Source organism: Pistacia vera, unplaced genomic scaffold (assembly GCF_008641045.1).
Source record: "Pistacia vera cultivar Batoury unplaced genomic scaffold, PisVer_v2 Contig560, whole genome shotgun sequence".
Taxonomy (NCBI): domain Eukaryota; kingdom Viridiplantae; phylum Streptophyta; class Magnoliopsida; order Sapindales; family Anacardiaceae; genus Pistacia; species Pistacia vera.
Window position 1 is genome coordinate 202,534 of NW_022196402.1, and position 23,730 is coordinate 226,263.

The 23,730-nt window shown below is 39.2% G+C and overlaps 1 protein-coding gene and 1 pseudogene across 1 annotated transcript; both read right to left on the reverse strand.

The window, feature by feature from the left end:
• Positions 1-10,443: 10,443 nt before the first annotated feature.
• LOC116108266 lies at positions 10,444-12,050 on the reverse strand (annotated as a pseudogene).
• Positions 12,051-12,148: 98 nt separating this feature from the next.
• Positions 12,149-14,055, reverse strand: LOC116108278 (UDP-glycosyltransferase 73C3-like). Its single transcript, XM_031394532.1, has one exon. It carries the CDS (start codon positions 13,865-13,867, stop codon positions 12,383-12,385), a length of 1,485 nt encoding a protein of 494 aa, XP_031250392.1. The 5' UTR covers positions 13,868-14,055; the 3' UTR covers positions 12,149-12,382.
• Between the last annotated feature and the right edge of the window lie 9,675 nt (positions 14,056-23,730).

Here is a 23,730-nt window from a genome sequence, read left to right on the forward strand (position 1 = left end):
GGTTAGGCAGCAATTTTAGACACCTCTTGAGGTGTGGGATGTCTATTCCCCCTCACTTTTTCATTGCCAAAGTCCTGATTAAGTGTGACATAGCTCTCCTCAATTAACGGGGAACTCATACATAATTATAGTAGGTATGTAAATAGCTTATATGATTGCTAACTTAGGCGAGTTGTCTGTAGAAGAGCTCGTCCACTTGTATAGGCTGAAGAAAAGTCAAGACCAAATTTATTATCTCTCGACAGCGAGGAAAGTACATTTCAATGGTTGACTAAAGTCCTAAAAAAGATCCCGTACTAGGACTCATAGTATCTTTTCTACAAGTCTGGGGTGACTAACACTTTTGCCTTGGAAGCTAGTAAGACATTGAACTTTATACAAGCTAAAGAATATTTCCTAGTCTAACAAGCGAACTAACTTTACATTCCTTTTTACAGTAAACGTCGAGCAAAACTTCCTCCCCGAGGCGTGCTTATAGAGGCTTCAATGTTTTAGCACTCTTCCTGACAATGAGCACGGCATTACCCAGCTTATCACGCTCTCTCAGTTGACGACGTACCACTTCTGTGTCAACGAAGCAAAGTTTTACACCATCTTCGAAAAAGTAATTGCTTAGTAGCTCATAATTTTTGTTCTTCCTTTGTTAGGTCACTAACCACTTGCTCTTCCTTTGCAAGTATGTGGGCCAAAAAATCCAAAGGCTTAACGAAGAAGGCACCTGCCAGCAGTGCTGCCAAAAAGTAGTCAATTGCTCCAACAAAGAAATAGCTCGCGAGCACTGCCGGGGTGGCTAGGCAAGGCACCTCGCACCCGGTCTTAAAGCATAACAGCGATGAACTTGGGGAAAGCCCAAGCTCTAAGAAGCTTGCACTTGCCTCCAAGGTAGTCAGGGAGAAAAGTGCCTCTGAGCCACCAAGCAAGCTAGAGGCTTAGGGAAGAAGAAAATGTCCGAGCAGCAAGATGGCTCAGGCAAGAAGAAGATGCGAGTAGCAGGAAAGCTTGGGCAAGAAAAAATCGATCGAACCATAGGGAGCTCAGGAAAGCAAAAAGTTGCTGAGCATTAGGACGGCTTAGGCAAGAAGCTTGTTCTACAAGCTGGTGGCCTAAAGAAAACTGCGACCAAAGACTTGGCTAAAAAGAAGTCCATGCCCGTGGGTGAGACCGTCATCCTGGGAAGCAAATCAAGCTCACCTCTGCTAGGAGGCAAAGCGAAGGCGAACGAGGCAGCTTGAGCTATGCTCAACGCAATGATCGATGGGCTCCCAGAGCAAATCAGAATTGGAGCTTTGGCAACCAGGGAGGCCATCTCACCGGGGACTTATGTGGGGCTCAGAGATGTGTCTCCTCATGAGCAACTTGCATGGGCATGTAGCTACGTCACTAAGGTATGAACAGCTCGCCCTTCTTCCTTTCTTAGAGGCTTCTCTCTTACTTTTTGCTAACTTTTTCTTTCTTTATAGGCTTGCATGGCGACCAAGCTTCTCCTCGATGAGAGCTATCCCACATTGGAGGATACCCATCCAGGGTGACAAGAGGCAAAAAATTTGAAGGAGGATGCCTTGGCTAAGGCCCAATTGGTGGAAAATGAGAAAGACTTAAAGCAAACTGAGCTTGAGTGGCTGAAGAAAGAGGTCGAGGCTTTCAAGATCAAAGAAAGGGAGTTCCTTGACAAAACCAAGGTGAGCGAGGCCACTTAAGAAAAGGTTGAGGCAAAGTCAACGAAGTCTAAGAAGAGTCTGGAACCACAGTAAGGTGCCAATAACAAGCTCCAATCTGAACTTACCACAGCTCAAAAGGATGCCTTGGACTGGGAGGCCAAATATGAGAGGGCTTCACACGACCTTTCTACGGAGGTGGAAGACCGCAAAAAGACCAAGTCAAAGGTTGTCTGGCTCCAACTCAATATTAAAGAGCTGAATTCGACCATCAAGAGCCATGCTTGGGACACCTCGATCTTCCTTGTGCAAAAGTTGTGAAAGGCTCATCCTTCACTCGATTTCTCCTTCCATCCAAGGACTTATCAAAAGGAGGTCAATAGGACGAAGACTAAGGCCTAGGGCATAGAGTATGTTTATTCGAACAGTTCCGAGTCTGACGGCGAAGATGAGGAAAAGGTCGAGAGGGAAGAGGAGGAAGTTGAGGTTAAGCAAGAGGTTGAAGATCCGCCTCCTCTAGCTAAACTCCCACCTATCACTGTTGACCTTCCCCCTGTTGAGCCTCAAAAAGATGTCTCAGCTCTTGCCTTCAAAAAAGCTACCAAGAATCCTACCGCCAATGATGCCTCTACTCCTGATATCTAGATTTTTTCCTACTTTTTTTTTTTTTTTTTTTTTTTTGTTTTTCCTCGATCAATGGAAATTTTTTTTTCTCATTTTTTGTCGAGTAATGTTTTCATTTTGCAGAGTCATTTAAGTCGTTCTGATCGAACTTAACATAAAAAATTTGAACTTACTCCAAGTTATGTGTAGCCCGCTTCTTTGGGAACAAAATATTTCTAAGTTATGTATGGCTTGTTTCTTGGGAAACTTTACGAACATATAAGAAGATTAAAACTCCAAGTTTAGACTAGTTGTCCATTTCAAGTTTTAGTCATCGATTTATGAACGATTTTTCTTTGATGTGATTTACTCGAGTTTTCCCCAAGTTTTAACTTCATCGATGCAAGGAGTTTCTCCCTTAATGAGTTGAATTTTGGCCGTAAAAGACCTTACTCCAAATAAGAAAGAAAAACAAGCATAATTGTAACCCGAGCTCTTATTGGTAAAACCTTCGCAAATGCTCGGTGTTCCATGCTCACGACGTAACTTCACCATTAAGGTGTTCCACGTAGAAAGTTCCTGGTGCGAGCTTTTCAGATATCCTAAAAAGACCTTCTCGTTTAGGCCTGAGTGCCTCCAAGTTCAGGTTTTGTGTACCCAAGTTGACTTTTCTAAGTACTAGGCCGCCCATTCCGAAGTTTCTATTTTTGACTTTTGTAACACCTGCTTTCTACTACTATTCAGATAATGCATACTATGCAAATTATAGATATGTATATCATATGAAAGATAGTGGGCTCAAATTTTTCTTTACTCATAAAATATAATTCTTTACAAATACAAAATACTATGTATTAAAAACTTTCTAATTAATACAAAATATCATAGCTGGTGGACAGTAGTGCCAATACTCTCCGCTCCTCAACGTCCATCCGACCGCTGCTCCTTTTTCCTGCAAAACAGAGAAGAACAACGGGGTGAGCACAACAATGCTTAGTAAGTAAATCCTCTACTACCTGTCCCCGCAACTCACTCTTTGGTTCTTTTCTTACTCTACCGTTCTTCTATTTCTATTTCTCACTGTTTTTCTCTTTCTTTCTAATACTTTTATTCTCCTTTAACTCTGTTCTGTTCTTTTTTTTTTTTTTCTCTCTGTTCTTTTTCTCTTATTCTTACTCACCATGAAGGACAATCATGGTTTTCTCTTATTCTCATCATACTTATTGTGAAGGAAAATCATGACTCTCGCCTGTATAAGCTCTACATGCAATTAATACAAAAGAACTACATGTTTCTTTCTTCTACTCTCTATTCTCATTAGCTCAACTTTCTCATTCTTTCTTATACTCTCTCTCTCTCTTTATCTCATTCTTTCTCAAGCTTTCTCAACCTTTCTCATTCTTTAATTCTCTCTATTATCTCATTCTCATTTCTGTTTCTCTTTCTCATAACTCTTTTCTACTAACTCTCTTTAGTAGTCACGGCCTCCTCTTACCGGAGGCACGGCCGGGACTCGCTCCCGCTTTACGTGACTTCTCCTCATTTTAGCCGATCAGACTTGGTTATGCATGGATTCGGAACCTTTGGCCATGTGAGTATACAATCTCTCTCTCGGGTACTCGGGGTATAGCCCTCATCCGCATGCACTCTCATGGGCTACACCACTTCTCTTTCTCATACTCATGCCGCTCTCTCAATGCGGCGTACATGCGGGAATACTCTACCCATTACTCACGGGTTCCCCATCGCATAAGCTACTCTATGCTCTTATCTCTCTCTTATTCTTTCTCATGTTTGCTCATCTCTTTCTCAAGCTAGTACTCATAATATAGCTTAACTCTTAGCTTTTCTCATCTCTGTTCTTTCTCATTCTTACTCATTGGAATGTCACGACCTCATCTGACCGGAGGCACGGCTGGGCGCTACCACTCTACGTGACTTCCGCTCATTTCTCTACCGATCGGATTTAGTCATGCATGGATTCGAAACCTTTGGCCATGTGAGTGTACATGCTTTCTCTCTAGCTCTCTCAAATGTCACGACCCCTTCTTACCGGGGGCACGGTTGGAACCTCATGTTCTACTCTACGTGACGGTCATGGCCTCATCTAACCAGAGACACAGCTGGGGATCACAAAGCACCCACTCTCATGACTTTACTCATCACTCACAGGTTCCCCATCGCACAACTTACTCTATTCTCTTCTTTAACTCTTGTGCACAAGATCTCTACTCTTTCTCTAGCTACTCATTTTAATGTATCTTAACTCTTAGAGTACTTCTCTACTCTTCCTCAACTTTTTCTCAAGTTCTTTCTCAATGCACACTTAATGCATAAGGATGGTTCATGCTCATTAATGTACTTAAGAAATGCCAATATGCAATGTTGCAATAGTTAAGGTTCATAACTCATTCTCATGCTTCTCTTACGCATTTCATCAAACAACTCATGTGCATATAAAAACTCTTCTCTAACTACAACTCTATTTCTCTCTTTAACCATCCAAAATTGGAAGTAAACTCTCTTCCATGGGCATAATCCCTACCATAGAAAACATTCCAAAAATACATACTCAATCTCATCTAACTTCATCTCAAATCATCACACATCTACACTCCTTATAAAGGAGAAGTATCCAACAACTCAACATGAATACTCATCTCAATTTACTTCCTCAACAAGTAAGCATATATCTCTACACAATTTCTCAACAACATACATGTTTATCTCTACTCAATCTCTCAAATACTTACATAAAACATGCATACATCATTTCTACTAAATCTCTACTCAAAAGAATTCTCAAATCTCAACTTGGGTTGGGATTTACTTACCTCATACTTGAGTAATCTCCACTAAAGCTCTTTACTCTTGTTGGATCATAGCTTTCCCTTATTTCCTAAGCATAAACTTAGTAAGAACTTAACCCTTACATAAATAAAACTCATATCTAGAGTAGGGATTCTTACCTCTTCTTGCTTAGGATCACTTCTTTGTCAAATTCCAACTCAAAACTCTCAAAAATCCCTTGGAAGATTGAATGAGAAATTGAGAGAAAATTAGGGATGAAGCGGCGGTGGAAATGGGTGAAATGAATGGGTTTAGAGAACTCAACCCTTATTAGCTCATATAATATACACTCTTTCCCATTTTGCCCTTACTCTTACTTGAAAATTTCACCTTTATCCTTTAATTCTTTATAAATTCACCCCCATTTTACACTATTCTCCATGAAATTTCCTTACATTTTACTCCCCACTTTTCCTGCTAATTAGGGGTAGAAAGGTCATTTTACCCCTATAGAGAATTCTCTAGAAACCTCAAGGAACTTTTCTGCCATCCCGTCGCCGCGGCAAAGAACTTTCTGTCGCCCCAGCGAAACAGTCCAGAACCAACACCGCCAACACAGAACCAACGTCGCCGCGGCGAAGCTTCTCCCTCGCCCTGGCGAAGACTGCAACTCCAAAATCTGCTAAGTCTTGATCAATTCCATGATAAATACTCAACCAAACCCAAAACATAAACTCAACCAAAGGCTAACCAAACAACATGAACAATATGCAAACTCATTTAGGGGCAATTCAGTAACCCTTTAGGCCATACCATAAACAATGGCTACGTATCTCAAGTGGGGCGTTACAACTTTAGAGTTGAAGTATCGTTTGGCTCGCTGTTGATAGGAAGTGAGCCCTAGCTAAGACTTGGCTCAATGTTCTTCGATTAGATCCAGCCTCAGGTAGAGAAGATCTTCGTTTGCTTCTTCACTAAAGACCTCTCTTCGAAACGAACGAATCCCTACTTCAACTAGGGCCATTGTCTTGCATCCATATGAAAGCAAGAATGGGGTTTCTCTTGTCGAGCTTCTAGCAAATGTTCTGTAAAAACCTAGGGCCTTGGGCAATTCCTTAACCCATTTCCCCTTGAGAGCATTGAGCTTTTTTTTTATGATATGCTTGATCACTTTATTTATAGCTTTTACTTGACCATTGGCTTGAGGCCAGTAAATAGCAAAGAAGCTTTTCTTGATCCCAAGCCTTTCACAGAATGATTGGAAGTCATCACAATCGAACTGTTTCCCATTATCCATTATTCTGGTATGGGGGATTCTGAATCTACAAATGATGTTCTTGTAGACAAAATCCTTCAGCTTATTCGAAGTGATGGTAGCCAAAGGCTTGGCTTCTGCCCACTTGGTAAAGTAATCCACTGCGATCATTGCGAATTTAACACCCCTTTTCCTTGAGGCAAAAGGCGAATCAGATCGATCCCCTGGGTTACAAAAGGCCAAGGACTTGTTAGAGTCATCAATTCTTGGGGTGGAGCTCGCGGAACATTTGCGAATCTATGACATTAGTCGCGCTTATGTATGAAGTCTGCCGTATCGTCGAAGACTGTTGGCCAATAATACCCTTGACAGAGTACTTTGTATGCCAGATATCTACCCCTTGCATGTTTTCCAAAAATTCCATCATGGATTTCCTTTAAGACATACTTTGTGTCTTCATGAACAATACACCGCAACAGCAACGAGTTATATCCACGCTTATATAGTTTGTCATTGATAAGCATGTATTGAGCTGACTTTTCTCAAAGATTCTTGGCTTCATTTCTTCCCTCGGGCACTGTCCCATCTCTCAAGTATGTGATTATTGCATCCATCCAGCTATATCTTTGTCTTGTTACCAAAACTAACTCCGAAGAATGCGAGGATGCTAGGACTTCGAAGAAATCTGACTGAAATGGAATCAGTCGCTTCTTTACTCATCATCGAAGCTAGGCAAGCTAGATCGTCGATCACTAAGTTCTTCTCTCTCGGGATCTGAAGAATAGTGGGAAGTTTTTAACTACTCGAGCTCAGATTTTACCTGCCAGAGATAGGACGCCATTATATCCTCCTTTGTTGATATTCCCTAGATATCTGGTGGACCACAAGCTGAGAGTCACTATAGATCTTTATTGACTCTGCCCCCATTTCTTTGGTGAGGCAAATCCCTATGAGCATTGCTGCATACTCTATCTTGTTGTTCAAGGTAGCAAAATCTTACTGTAGCTCGGATTGGGTTCCCTTCAAGACTTTCGAGCAAGAGCCCAACTCTTACCCCTTTTTCATTTGAAGACCCGTCTACATAGAAGGTCCACTACCATAATGTAGTGGACTACTTATAATGCAAAAACCTACATCCACTATTATGTTATAGAGTGCATAATATCAGCATTCTGATTTATAAAGAGTTATCCAATTGATTTTCTCTTTTTTGAGTTCTCTCTCTCGAATCCCCTCAAAACAAATTATAGTTGGTTTATATATTACCCATTACAAGGTTCAGTTGGAGATAAACTCAAATTCGCTTAATCGATAAGTTGCTCGATCATCAGTCTTGATTATGGGATCCATGCCAACTGGGGATATATCCACTCTGGATTTCCCGTACAACAATATTGAATCCCATTATTAATAAAATTGTCTAAAACCATGAGAATAAAAAATTATGATGGACAGAGAAAATATTGCAAAATCATAATTAATTAACTGAGGTAAAGAAATTGGTTGTTTATACCATGAGGTAAAAATAAAGATATGAGATTGAAGGCATAATTTGATTTTTTTTTTTTTTTTTTTTTCATATATAGATTCTAACAAACCAAAAACTCAAAAGATCAAAGGAATTTGCTTGGTTCGGGTAGGGTGCTTTTTTTAAATTATAACAAAATTTATTTGCATAGGATGTTATTTAGAATGATAGGTTTGAAAGTTAAGATAACTGAGGAAGAAGATAAGGTTAACATTGGAATAAAGTGTATATTAAATTTTATTTGACTAATTTAATTTAATATGGGGCTTAGAAAAAAGTTTTGATGGGAGATGGGACTCAAATAACAGATTACTTTTTAAAAAATTCTTAGAATTTTTATTTACTAAGGGGTGCTTGTCTTTCATCTTTGAACATAATTTATAACTTAATCATATTTTTAGTCTTGATTATTAAGGCTTGATTATAAGTGTTAAATTTTTTTTTTTTTTTGAAATAAAAATGAAAAATATTTAAAATCAACCCTTATATAGAGAGAGATGGCTTTCATTTTATAACTTTTGATTTACTCATTTGGTTTAATGTATGTAAACAAAAGTAAGTATAAAACTCAATTTCAAATTTTCTAGCTTTTTAGGAATGTAATTGATTCCGAAACTTAAGTTATAAAACCAAAGAATCAGTAAATGTCCGAATGTAAAATATTCATTTTATTATAAGTCTTCAAATGTGAAAATAAATAGATTTATTCAAGATCGTCCAGAATCAGAGCGTGACAGGTGTTTCTCATAGGAACCTAACTCATTAAATTGGCTTAGACTTCGCGGTAAATATAAATTGCACTATAGATCAAATTGCTCTAAAAAGATTTCCCATCATTTTCATAAACGTTAAACATGGAAAATTCGTATTCAGAATTAGAAAATAAAGTTTACTAACAAAATTTTTATGTGTGAATTCACGCCTCGATTATCATAAATAAGAATCTGATAGGATTTGAACAAATCATTTTTTCTTTCTCTTAACTTGATTAAGAAAAAAAAATTACAACTCTTTCCTTCAATAACTTAACCCATTACTCTTAAATTTGAGGTGTGAATTTAAAAAAAAATAATAATAATAAGAACATTGAAAAAAATAACTATGATATACACTACAAGAAATTTGATGTCTCCCAACATAAGAAATCCGTTAAGATACCATTGTGTCATGTCATTGTGCAGGGGACGTAGCCAAAGTGTACTCAATGGGATCACTTGACCCCACTGAAATTCTGAAATTATTAAAAATAGGTATATATTTTGCAACTAAAATTATATTGACCCGACAATACCTATATTTTATTGGTGCTACGGTGATATTTTCATTGTTTATTGATTCTGGGATTCAAAAATACCCATATTTTTTTTCACGTTTTCTCTCTTCCTCAATTCCTTTCCTCTTCTCTCCTACTTTCTTCTTCCTTTAAAAAATCATTGAAGATAATTATAGAATTGATAATATAACTTTTAAAATTAAATTTTCAGATTACTTTTTTTATATGCTTATTACTTAGCATATATTTTATTATAAATTTATCACCACACTGACTAAAAATTCATGGCTATGCCCCTGACTGTCCCTATGGTATAATGTAATATTCATTGATGCTAAATTGTCGTTTTACTTGCATCATGGAACTACTATTCCAATGCGACCAAAAATTGTAGATACATCCACATTAATCATTGTCAATTATGATGTCGTCTAATTTGACACGCCAAAATTTCACAAGAATATCTGCAATGTTTTAAAACTCGGCCTAACCCAACCACCAGACCCGAGGCCTTCACCAGGGCAGGTTAGCAATTTTACTATCCACAAAAACCCTAGAAATTGGGACGGTGGTCGGCGAATAATTGAAAGCTGATATGTTGAAGCTTTTGAAAAGGAAGGGTCAGTGAGTGCAATGGTGGCGACGGAGGTGATTTCTAGTGAGTGAATCGACTAGAAATCGAAAAAAACCTGCGGCGACAATAGCCTGCTTTTACTGACAATTGGCGAGGCGAACGAGGGTGGGGTGAGATGGGTTTTGGTCAAGAGGTTGAGGGTAGTATTTTTGTGGTGATGGGGAGGGTTGTCACGCCAGCATTGGTGAGATCTAGTCTAGGTTGTCGACGCTGGTGGTGGTGAGATCTGGTCGAAATAGAACCGATTTCGGCTAGATCTTGTGTAGATTTTCTAGGGAATGGCTCAAGGGATGATTAGGATTGCATTTGGTGTATTGCCATCACCAAACAGTCAACCGCCGATTTATATTTGAGGTGTGTTTGCTAAATTTCAAACCTGTAGGAACTTAACGAATTTTAAGGGATGTATTTACTAAATTTTAAACTTTTGGTCATCTAGTTTGACAGGCCGGTTAAACTGGTCAACCCGGGACCCAATAACTTTGTCGGGTTTCACCCCGAATTGGTTATTAAAACATTGTATATCTGAATTACTCTTACGCGTATCGTTGTCATTTAGCATTTTAAAATAGTCGGTACATACCTTTCACATTACTCCTAAATTTGAGGTATGAATTTTAGAAAAATAAGAACACGCCAAAGAATAACTGACATACAAATGTTGGAAGAAGATGCATAATGGAAGTTGCATCTCAATCTCCTATGTTATGTTGGATGCCACAATTTACTTGTTGCGTAATATCTTGGAATAACAATTTGATCCCCTTCTTTTATAGCTCTTTTTGCCATCTCAGCAAATTCTTTTACTCTTATTCTTCTCTCATCTCTTTCCTCTCCTTCATCCATTAGTATGCTTATAGCCTTTTTAATGTCTTCCTTCTTCACCAGCACCCCAATCTTTTCTTCCTGCCCCAAATTCGCTGGAATCTCCACCCCAATATTAACACCAAGTTGTAACACTTGGACAATTAACTTTTCGTCACAAAATTGGTCTCCGAAAAGTGGCCATGTAACCATTGGTACACCGGCAGATATTCCTTCTTGTATTGAATTCCAGCCACAATGTGTTAAGAATCCTCCAATTGCAGGGTGTGACAATATCAGTACTTGGGGAGCCCAACCCTTGATCAAAAGTCCTCTCCCTTTGATCCTTTGCTCATACTTTTCTAACCAATATCAAACTCTGCTGATTTATTTTTTCCATCCTTTATGACCCAAATGAATGGTTTAATTGATGCTTCTAAGCCTAAACCAAGTTCCATCAGTTGTGAAGATGCTAAATTACAAAGGCTGCCGAGACAAACATATAGTACAGAACTCGGTTGACAAATATCAAGCCACTTTAAGCATTGAAATTCATCAATTGAGGCCTTTTTACCTCTCTTACCTTATCTTTGTTGTCATTGCTGCATAATGAAACAGGGCCAATTCACCAGACTTTTCCTCTTTTGGCTTTCTTGAGTTCTTTGACATATGTTGACTCTATCTCTTCAAAGTTATTTATAATAACCCTTATGATGCCATTTCTGCAGCTATCATTTGATCACCAAAACCTCTATTTTCTGGAGGCATCGGTCCTGGTAGTTGAGCTTTTGTAATAGCAATTTTATCAGGCAAGTCAGGCACCAAAAATTATTCTGATTCTGAAGTGACATTCTCAAGAACCTTTTATGTACGCAAGTTGTGCATGCACAAGAGATAGAAGCAAGAAAATACAGGAAAAATAATCCTAGGAGGCAGTGTGGATAGTCCATGGAAAACAAATGTTGGAGATAATGCAACTTGCCCTAATTGTTAATTCTTCCAACAAATTTTCAACTGGGAATTGCAGCATGCTAATTGCATTGAAGAAGTTGTAGGCCAAGTCCATTGAAGGAAGCATGTCAAAATTCTCACAACCTTCTGCTAGTCCTGCTTCTTGACAAGGAAACTTGATCTCAGCTAACTGAATCTGCAGCCTGAATCGCGCAGCGTGAGCAAGAACTGTTTGCAACCGAGCTGCATTAAGCGGTGTGGTGACTATAGCGATGATAGCACCATTAAAGGAAACAAGATAAAGTGAAGATTTCTTACGTGGGAACTCATGGTTCAATTTGAGGAGACTCAACTATTGCCTATGGTGGAGAAATGAGAACATCTGAAATAGCACTTTTTATGTCCATTTATCAGTTTGCAGAACATTGGTTTATCCGTCTCCGTCCAATGATGTGGCTTTGTTATTAGATTTGTCTGTTTCTTCATAACTCGGTTTCTTAAATAAGGATTAGGCAAATAGGCATGCGGCAGACCCTTGTTTCTTTCGCAAGCAACATTTGCTAAAGTTCGAGATGCGGGAAATCATTAATCTACAACTCTTGGTAAATGCATTAACTATAACCAATAAAATAAATAAAACGAAAATGCTTGCCTTTACACATAGAATACTATAATTAATCCTCCTTCGCCGTTGTCATATTCTAGGTGGGTTTCTCTCATTCATTCCATATATAGTCCTCGGTTGGTGGTTGGAGATCACAGATTAATGACTGCCAGATGGCACAGCATATATATAGTTGTTGAAGATTTCTTTGAACAAACAATGAACATTTCGATAAAATGCTAAAAAAAAAATTATTAAGCAAAGTAAATCAATCAATCATTGGAATTACATCGATGGGCTGGGGTTAATTTGTTGTAACACAAATTGGATTAACATTTCCATGTTGAGGTAAGAAGATCCACCTTTTTCAATAGCATTTCTTGCCACCTCCCCAAGCTCTCTTGCTTTATTTCTTCTCTTTTCTCCTTCTTCACCTTTATCCATTACCCTTTCTATAGCTTCTTTTACTTTGTCCCTTTTCATCACTAACCCACTCTTGTCTTCAAGTCCCCATGTCACAGCAACCTCAACTCCCGCACACACCCCAATCCCCAGTACCTGCACAACCAACTTCTCATTATAAAACTGTTCGGCAAACAATGGGCAAGTCACTAATGGCACCCCCGCAGACACGCCTTCTAGTGTCGAATTCCAACCGCAGTGTGTTAAGAATCCTCCAATTGCTGGATGAGATAAGATCAATACTTGAGGGGCCCAACCTCGAACCAAAAGTCCTCTCTCTTTTGTCCTCTCTTCAAATCCTTCCTGTAGGATCCATCTTTCTAACTCTTCTGATTTTTCTCCCCCTCTTATCACCCAAATGAATCCATGATTTGATGCTTCTATGCCTAACCCAAGTTCAATAAGTTGCCAACCAGTGAGGCCACATATGCTGCCAAGGCATGCGTAAATAACTGAGCCACGTTCACACGAGTCAAGCCACTGCAAACATTTTTTCTCATTCATGGAGGCCTTTTCACCTCTCTCAGCCTGATCTAACTTCAACTTGTTGCAGGCTGAAACAGGGCCAATACACCAGACTTTATCACCTTTAACCTTTTTATATTCTTTGACATATTCCGTTTCCAGCTCTTCAAAAGTATTAATCACAATCCCGTCGGCCGTATTGTCAGCTGCTCGGAGTTTGTCACGAACTTCTGTCAAGTCCTCCGAACCCGGATTCAGATTTTCAGGTAACTGCGCTTTGGTTAATTCAATACGATGAGGCAACCCAGGTATCACAAAGGACTCACACTTGGAGACAGTTTCATGTACTTTAGAAACCTCCAATTTGTGTGTGCAGGAAAAAGAAAAGCAACCCATTCCATCGAAAAAAATCCTTGGAATCTTAAACTTGCAAGCAGTATTAACGGTCCATGGAAGATTCTTACCGGATATTATGCAGCTCGGACGGGGCTGTAATTTGTCAAACAACTCCTCAAAAGGTTTTTGCAACAAGTTAGCGGCGTGATAAAAGTTCTTGATCAAGTTACGTGAAGGAAGTTTGTCCATATTTTCACATCCAGGAGGCAAACCAGCCTCAAGTGATGGAAAATCAAGCTGCAGAAGGTGGATGGAGAGGCCAGATTCAACAGCACGTTGGATGATGGAGTTGAAACGAACGGTGTTCAAGGGAGTGCTGACAATTGTAACGATGATGCCATGTTGAGCCAGAAGTTTAGCCATGTCAATCACGGGAATAAGGTGGCCGGGAGACATTAGAGGTATGAGAATAAAATGAAGTTGATGATGGAATGATTGTGAAGCCATGTCAAATGGGTTGAAGTTGAAGGAGAAATTGTGATAAATTATAAGTTATTTGAGGTTTGGATAGTTGTAGTCAAGTTGCTGATCTTCCAAGGATTACCATTCAATTTGATTTTTTTATAAAAATAAAAATAGGGAATTTATGGGCTGGCGACTGCACGCTGGTTGTACCATGCATATACTTAAATTATTTTGCATAATAGTTTGTATGCAGAAAAGAGTTTGGTGCAACTGCCTACTGCTCTTCATTTATAATATTTACTAACTTTTTTAACCATATAATTTTCTTAAAAATTGCCCTTATGATAAACGGATTTTATTTCTGATTCTATAATTCAACAATATCTCTTTATATTAATACTTTTATGATTCAAAAATATATTTTATTTTTTAAAGAAAAATAACTTTTGAAATTGTATTTAAAATACTTCACGTAAGAGTAATTTAATAAATTTCTTGTTTGTCCACAAGAAACCAAGCCATGTGTTTTCACTTGGAAATATGCAAAGCAACAAATTCCCACTGTGCACATATTCTAAATTAACTTTTTTCAACCAATTAAGTGGGTGATGCCAATTTAATTATCATTAAACCAGCACCGCCCTTTTGAATATATATATATATATATATATATATAATAGATGTTTGGGATTATTTGGCATGTGATTGTGATGTGTTAAATAATTTAATAGATGTTTGGGATTATTTGGCATATGATTGTGATGTGTTAAATAATTTAACTCACCAATAGTTAAATAAAGAACATCAACAAGTAAGAGACAAACTCATATGGAAGGAGGGATGAATTCTTTTTATGCTGATGCTCTTTTCATGGTGATATCTTCTTTTCTTTATGTTTAGATTTTTATTTTTATTTTTCATTAATTATATTCTGCACTTGGATGGTCAACTCTAGAGGTGGAAAAAATGGGTGGGTTAGGCGGGTCAACCCTAACCCGGCCCGTAATGAAGAGGGTTCAGCTCAACCCGCTAATGGCGTCGGGTTGTGCCCAACCCGCCAGAACCCCGGGCGGGCCGAGTTGCAAAATGGCAACCCGCGGCCCGCGAGTTGCATTTTGTCCTCTCTGCAGGAGGACCGCAACCCGGTGCGTGGGTATGCCAACCGCCAGGTGGCCAAAAAAAAATTAAGAAAAAAATGCAAATTTTTAGTGTTTTAAATTATACTTTTACCCTTGAAATATAGCCGTTGGAGGGGTCTTTTTCGTCATTTTCTTTCCCCATTTTTTTCTATAAATTGGCCCTAAACTCTCATATTTTTTCACAACTCAAATTCTCTCATTCTATACTCTATCTCTATTCTCTCAATATTCATTTATTCTCTTAATCTTTTTGTTATCAATTTGCTCTATTTTAATTTTTATAGTTTTTGCAATTTTCAATTCATTTCAATTTTCCAAAACTAATTTCCATATTTCAATTCTCTTTCTTTAATTTTTATTTTCTACATCAATTTTTTTTTAAACTACAATGGATAGATATTTCTCTCCCTCAATTTCAATGATGAGAAAACTACTATCCTAGTTAGTCCCGCTGATTTACTATGAATGCAGGAGATTAAATAGTCCCGTTGTCCTAATCCCAGTCTCAGAATCCGATACACCTCCAATATGCCGTCGATTCCCACAGCTCCGGTGGTTCTAAAAGCGTCCTCGTATCGTCGTCCTCGTCCAACTTCATCTCAAGCTGAGGCGGGATCATCAACTGCCGTCGAAAGCGAAGACAGACACACATCAGACGTTTGGGGCATTTCGACAAGTTTTACGAGACAGAAAATGGCGTTCAAGTCAAGAAAGCAAGATGTAAATATTGTGCAAATGTTTAAAAGCTGATTCAGGTAATGGTACTAGTACTTAAAAAGGCATGCTAATAACACTATTAATCAACATGGAAATAGAGAAAGCAATCAAACTCAAATAACTAATATGAATAAACTTGGCGTTATAATTCTGATGTTATAAGGAACAGTTAGCTTTATATATTGCTGCAGTGATCAACCTATTAATATGGCTGAAGATAAATATTTTGAAAGATTTGTTCAAAATTCATTTTTTCCAGGATTTAAAGTTATTCTAAAACTACAACTAGAAATGATTTAATAAAATTGTTTAAAAAATGAAATTAGAATTAAAAAATAAATTTCATGCTTATCATATTAGTGTGGCTCTAACTGCCGATATTTGGAGTGGTAAAGAAACAAGATTTTTGTGTTACTAGTCATTATTTTGATAATGAATTTAAATTAAATAAATCTTTATTGGATTTAGATTAATGGATGTGGATCATAGTGGTTTAGAAATCTATAATAAAATGTTGAAGTTTTAAAGATTATGATTATTGTAAAGTGAAAGTTTAACTAGATAATGCAAGGTAATAGTAAAGTATAGATTTTTTTCAAACTAATTATCCTTTAATAACAATTGAAGTTTTTTCACCAACGTTGGGTCATGTATGATTAATTTAATTGTGAAAAGTGGTATGAAAACAATTAAAAAAAAATATTGATAGAATTAGGGAATCTTTAGCTTGGGTTACTGGTAGTAATAAAAGAAATGCTGAGATTCAAGAAGTTTGTATAAAATCAAATATGTCTCCTAGAACTTTTGCATTAGATATGTCTGTTAGATGGAATGTACTATTTAATGCTTGATTCATGTTTACCTTGCTAATATATTAGTTATTTTGTAGCAAATAATAGAGGTCCTCATTATTTGGTTGAAAATGATTGGAAGATAGCTAAAGTATTTCATTCTTTTCTCAAAGTTTTTATCAATCCACTTTACAACTTTTGGTGTGTATTATCCTAGTTATTGGTATAAATATAATATAAAAATTTCCGAGTTATTTACAAAAAACAGAGACAATGAAATTTTAAATGCACCAATAAAGGCAATGGAAAAAGATTTTTGAAATATTAGAAACCCATTCCTTTTCTTTAGTTGGTGTTATATTTGATCCTAGAATTAAATTAGCACGTTAGAAAATGGTTTTGACAATTTAAGTGAAAATTTACAAACCGAATCATTTGTCAATCAAATAGGAGAGGTAAAAAATAGTCTTTTCGAAGTATATTTCCAATATGAAAACAGGTATGGGAACCCGCAGTCGCAAAGAAGCGAAATATCCAGAGAAGTTGTAGCAGAGAAACAACAATGAGACATTATACTCTTAGAATGCACTGAATAGGCCGAAGAGGACCCAAATCCGAAGCACAGCCGCAACCTCCTCTTCAGAAGCAACCAACAAGAACAACAACAACAACAACTAATATACTGTCCTCCATGGAGGCCAGAGTAATGAACTTCAACAATATTTGGAACCCCCGAAATGTTTTCAACAGGTCACTTTGATATCTTAGAGTATTGGAGAGCCAGAAAATGATTTTTCCGGTATTATCAAGACTTGCCTTGGTGTTTTCGCTATTCGTCTCACCGTCTCATCCGAACAAACATTTAGTGCAAGTGGAAGGATTTTAAATGAAAGGAGGACTAAACTTGCTCCAAAAATGATTGAAGCCTCACAGTCTTCGAGATTGGGAACGATGTGCCATCAAGATCAATATGAGGTTATCGACAATACTTAGTAGAATCGTTTCAATTTTGTATATAGATGAGGGGGAGGGGTTTTTTTTTTTTTTTGGGGGGGTTTTTTTGGGGGGGGGGGGGGGGGGGGGGGGGGGGGGGGGGGGGGGGGGGGGGGGGGGGGTGGGGGGGGGGGGGGGGGGGGGGGGGGGGGGGGGGCAGGGTTACAGATGAGGGAGGTCCTAGTGAACCACCCCCAAATTAGTTGTTTTGTAAAATGTAATTTGTAAATTAATTGTCAATTATTGCACTCTTTTTTCTTTACCAAGTTTTTCTCCCATTGAGTTTTTCTTGGTGAGGTTTTTAACAAGGCAATAATTGTTGTAATTTCTTATTTTATTTTTTTATAAATGAATAATTTTTCTTATATTATAATTTTATTGTATCAAAATTGAATTAATATTTGAAATGTTAACAAACAAAAAAATTGAATTGAATTATTGATATTTGAAAAGTTAATTAAAAACAATTATATTTATAATTATTTATTTGAAAAGTTAAATAAAAACCAAAAAACAAAAAAAAAAGTAAAATCGGGCTAACCCGGTCCAGCCCGCCACCTAACCCGGCGGGTTAGGGCTGGCGGGCCGGGCTGGGCAAGCCATTTTGGAGAAAATGGCGGGCCTAACCCGGCCTGCCTTTGCTGGTGAGCGGGTTAGGCTCGACCCGCCAAACAAAGTAACCTGCCGCGGGACGGGCCGAGCGGATTACTTTTCCACCTTTAGTCAACTCTTATGTCTCTTTCCTGGTAATATTGTAACTTCTCATATTCACAAACCTGGTCGGTGGTAATATTCTATTATATATTTTAAGCATGACTTATTTAATTACCAAATATTTGGATAATGATCTGCCGTACCACTTACATTTATTGCAAATTCTTACTTTCGGCATGTCTATGAGATATGATCGTATTCCATTGAAAATAACTTTCAAAATGTAATAAATATTCATTACATTTAAACTAAAGAGGCATTTTCATATCGAGATTATTGGATTATAGTTTATGTTGTTGTCAAATTTTGCACCAAACACGAGATTATTGTTCCTTTGTAACATATTGCCTTCACATGTCCTTGGAGTTTTAGAAGAATAAATGATTGTTTTCCCTTTTTAGACCGTATCTACTCCTTATTTATCAACTTAACTCACTTTCCTCTCTTCGTAGATTCTTTATTTAATTTAAATTTTGTTTCCTATTTTGGAGTGATATCCATTAGATTGCTTACTTAGTGGGCAAACAAATCAATTTGGAATTTTATTATTTTGGCCCTAGAGAATTACGGATAATACAATTCATATTATTTAATTAATTAAATTGATAGACATACAAATTCTAAATTTTAATAATATCTGATTTCAATAGATTTCATATTTATGCCATTCAATAATTTAATTTTGTTTCTTATATAGTAAAAACACACACAAGAAGCGCATGGAAACGACCTAATCAATGAAACAAATGAATTATAAATGTTGTCATTTGGTGAATTATTATTATTTGATAACTAACGATTAAGAGTTAGGTTGGGATTGTTGCAGCTTTAAATTTAATCAGTTTTTTTTTTTTTTTTTTCTAACTTTGGAAATCATCAGCTTTGAATTTCAAAAGAGTGATGTTATTGGCCCCCATGTTTTATCTTTTTAGATCCCAATTTTTATTAAATTTTTAATTACAATTTTATCCCACTTAAATTTACTAAACAGATATAAAAGAATTACACGTATCTAAACATTTTTCTTTCTCTTTCAATTATTAACCCCAATTCAATAAACACTAATTTTATTTTCATACAACGGAGACAAAATAAATGCAATTGAAGGAGTTTGATCCAAAAATTTATTAGTTTTGTTGATGCTTGATTTTGACACCAACGACTCGCACGTGAGAAACGCTGAGTTGACTCAGGAGACACACGTGAATGGGGAGTTGAAAGTGTAAGAGTAGACAACGTTTAAAGTGGTTTGGATGCTCAAAAGCGAATCCTACGTCCACTTATATAATATTTATATTTTGGGGGGTCAGGTCGCGGCTAGCGAGCTGACTTTACAGTTGTGAATACAAATGTGAGAGAGAGAGAGAGAGAGAGAGAGAGAGAGAGAGAGAGAGAGAGAGAGAGAGAGAATGACTATTACAGAGTAAATTGAGCTAATAAAGAGTAGAATGAGCGAATCCCACAAACGGGAGTGAAGCTCCCTATTTATAGTGGGATACATTGAGGTAATGATTACTGAATCCGTAGAAAGGGGGACTGATACCGTGCAGATCTTTCCCTGTGTCCCATCGTTTACCTACTTCGAGGGATTTATGCGACGTGTGCAGGGATTTTGACAAGTGGGCATCTTTCAGCCTTCCATCAGTCTGGCGCGCACCCACTACACTGGCAAGAGTGTACTGCTCACGTCACCACACGATGTGGCTGCACCAAAACGTCAGTGGGACCTGCCCGAGGTTTGACTACTTGCGCTAATAGGACACTATGTCAGCCCTATTTTCCCAGGCATAATAGAAGTCCCCGAGTTTTTAAGATTTAAGAATCGAACCTTGGAAACTATAAATGCCTTGATCTGACGTGTTTGAAGAGGTGATGGCCAAACCGACCTGATTGCAAAGGAAAGACGTTCTCTCACAAGCGACCTGGGATAGTTTGCGACCTCTGGGTCAGTGACCCAGTCACAGGTGCCCAGTGCTAGTGATGATTCCGACTTGAGTGGAATCATCGACTTGTTTACACTAGCTTTCAAGAGGACAGATGGTCACGCTGCTTCGCAGCCGATGTCACATCGCTTCGCAACTAATGCGAGATGAGGTCGAATAATCACGTCGTTTTGCGATCGATGAAAAGTTCGAAGAGTAATGTCTTTGCACGACTGATGGTGAAGAGTGTTTTGGGTAACAACCTCTTCAGATGTTATCCATTGCACTTTTTACAGCAGGTGCATTAAATGAAATGCCTTTTGCTCTGACAGACATGTCTTATGCACAATAAGTGCCAGCCATGTGCATTAAATGCGAGCCACGCTGAAACGACATTCCCTATTAGATCATTAAATGCGGGTGTGGGCACATTAAATGTGGAGGGAAAACGTGTCGTTGCTTGAGCGTTTCAACGGAGGGGGGTGACGATCTGGTTTCTCGGGGCGTGACGGTCACTATTCCTCATTGATTCATGACACGTGGTCGCGACCAACGGTCAGATGCGTTTTCTGCCCAAATGTCGTTTGATTTCGGGAAACTAAAGCGTCACTTCCTTCACTATAAAACCCCAAGTTCTCTTTAGGCAAAGTCATAGTATTTTCATTCTGAGAGAGCAAGAAACTTTTGCAAGCCTTGATTCTTAGCCTTCCATAGTGGTGTTTGTTCGATATTCGGAGTAGAAGAGTCAATCTTTCTCATTCCCAGAGGTAAAGACGATTCCCTTCTCTTATCTTCAATGTTTTTTGCTTTCGACAGTCACCATGCGATGACTGTCCGTCGGTAGCTCGTCGGAGAAGAAATACTCTCCGTTGGGTCAGAGCCATCGATGGTGGCTCGTTAAGTATTCTGTTAGGGTTTTTCTAGGGTTTAAGGGAGGAAATATTTCTCCTCCACGTCATCATATGAAACAATGTACGAAGACTGAATGGTACCCTGCTTGTCGCTTTTGCATACTGCAGAATGGACCCCCCAACGACCAGAACTGAGGAAGAGGCCGGTTCACCCGCACAGGATGCCCCTGTGGGTCCCCCTCGAGAGATTTACTCGGTGCTCACTAACAACGAGCTGCAAAAGGTGGTAAACCAGTACGTTATCAGCATTGAGGTCTTCCGTGATAGGGTGCATACAGCTCAAAATCTGCGATGTGGGTTGGCCGTGATTTCCAAAGATATTTTCAAGGGTGGGGGGTTGATCCCTTTCCACCCTTTCACTAGGTCAGTCCTCGATCATTTCGGGATCGCACCAATGCAGCTCACTCCGAATGCGTACATGATCGCCATTGCCATGTACATCGCGTGTCGTGAGAATGGAATGGGCAAGCTGATCGCAGTGGAACTCGGTTGCTCATACGTTATGAAGAAAAGTAAGGAAAAAGATTCTTACTACCTTTCTAGGTGGACCACCATCGAAGCGGGTATACATAGTTACCCGAGCAATGTGGGGGCGTATGAGACAAAATTCTTCTTCTGTCACCACGACGGCATCTGCCGCTTCCAGGAGCTGAGTAGGTTCTCCTTTCTTTTGAATTCGTTTAACTTGATTCTTGCTTTTTTTCTAACGAGCTGTTTTTTTTTTTTTTTTTTTTTTTTTTGGCAATTAACAAAACGACCAACTTAAACCTACTCGTGGACCCGAACAGGATTACAGCCTTCGGTTTCCTACCCGAACAAGCCGAGACACGAGACTGCTCGTGACAGCCGCAAATTTGCGAAAGTACGGCTTCTTTAACTCTCGCGCAGCCTTAGAAACCCTAACAAGTAAGTTTTCCAACCTATTTTTTAGACTTTTCGCGCAGCCAACTATTTTACTAGCGGTGTTCACGTGCAGCGACCATGTCACCTAGAATACCCCGAGTGTCGCGACCGAGGCAATTCTCTTTCCCAAGGGTCACCCCCGCCCGCCCGACCGACAGGGGCTACTTCTAGCGGTTCTTCCAAGGGAATGACTCCGGCGGGTCCCCAAGCATAGCCTGTTGGGGTTCTTCAACCTCCGACTGCTCGACCGAAGCAGAAGACCAGGGCCTAAAAGTCCAAGAAGCGGAAGCAAATTCTGGTCGAAGAGTCAAAGTCCGAGCCGGAGGTCTTGGTTGTCCAGCCAGGAGGGTCGCAGATGAGGCCACAGACGATTGCAGTCCCCGAGAGGAAGTCGGCTAAAGCACCCGTGGGGGAAGCTCTACCTACCGAAGGCACTGGCACACCAGTGCTGGACACGATGGGCCAACTCCTGAAACATTTGTAGCACTGGTACTGGCCCTACTAGAATGCAACCTCGCTGGAACATTTGATGAGTTCATGGCCTCTGAGTCTGTGGAACTGATGACCACGTCCATTCAGCATTTAAGCAAGGTAGAACAAACTGTCCTCAGCGAGGGTTGTTTATATGTAGAAACAAAAACTAACTTTACTTTCCTTGTTGGCAGGCCCTGCTTTTCATGCACTTATCCCTGCAAAAGGTTCAGTTGAAAGCTGACGTGGGATCAGTAGAGCTGAGAAAGGAAAACGCATGACTCAAACGGGACTTGTCAGCCGTCGAAGCAAAGAGAGACTTGTCTATCTCCTCGATGAATCAGTACCTGAATAAGAGGAACGCCTCTCTTCGCACAGTGGACTTTCAGAAGGCCGGGCTAGAGAGGCAGGGGGAGGAGATGAATGAGCTCCAAAGGACAGCGGCCCGTCTCATCAGGGAGGCCGGTGAGAAAGATCAAGAGTTGGCGACGGCTACCCAGCGGGCCTTGCAAGCGGAATGGGGAAGGAGCGAGCTGTGGGAGGCCTCCGAGAGGCAAAAGCAGGCACTCGAGGCCGAACTCCACACTACTCAAGGAAGGGTCGCTGCTCTGACCGAAGAATGCAACGACAAGAAACGGAGATCGAGAGCAAGGTCGCTGAATGGGCAATTCAGTCCATTTATGCCCTTAGGCCAAGGAATCCTGAGATGGATATATCCGACCTTCTGCTAGACTACTAGGACATCCTTGAACGTATGGCCCAGCTCAAAGAACAGGATGCAGCGACAGCCGCCCAAGGTTCAGGTCCAGGGGAGATTTCAGGACATGTCTCGGAAGAGCCTACGCCTGACCAGGAGATCAGCGATCAGCGATCAACCCGGGGGTGATGAGGCCGAGCCTTCGGGAACTGGGGGCGAAGGCCATTGATCTCCTTTTGTTGTCTTTTTCCTTTCCTGCATATGTACCCTTTTTTTATTATAAATAAAGACATTGCTTTCTTAATCTTTCGAGTATTTACAATTTTCGCATTATATTTACATGGGATCGCATTCTAATTGTACAGTTACATTGGAACAAGCCTGTACGAATAGGATTTTACATTCTATGCAAACAGAATCATAAATGTAAAATGATTACAAAAGAATTGAATTACATTCATTATTTACAAAGGTTACGAAAAATAAAAGTTTTACAAGGAAAAATTGAGTTCGGAATTACTGATAGTAAGGTCGGAGATGTTCAGCATTCTAAGCTCGCGGTACTACTGAACCATTCAGCCTTTTGAGGTGGTAAGTCCCCAGTCTTATCATTTTGGCGATGCGGTATGGGCCCTCCTAGTTTGGTC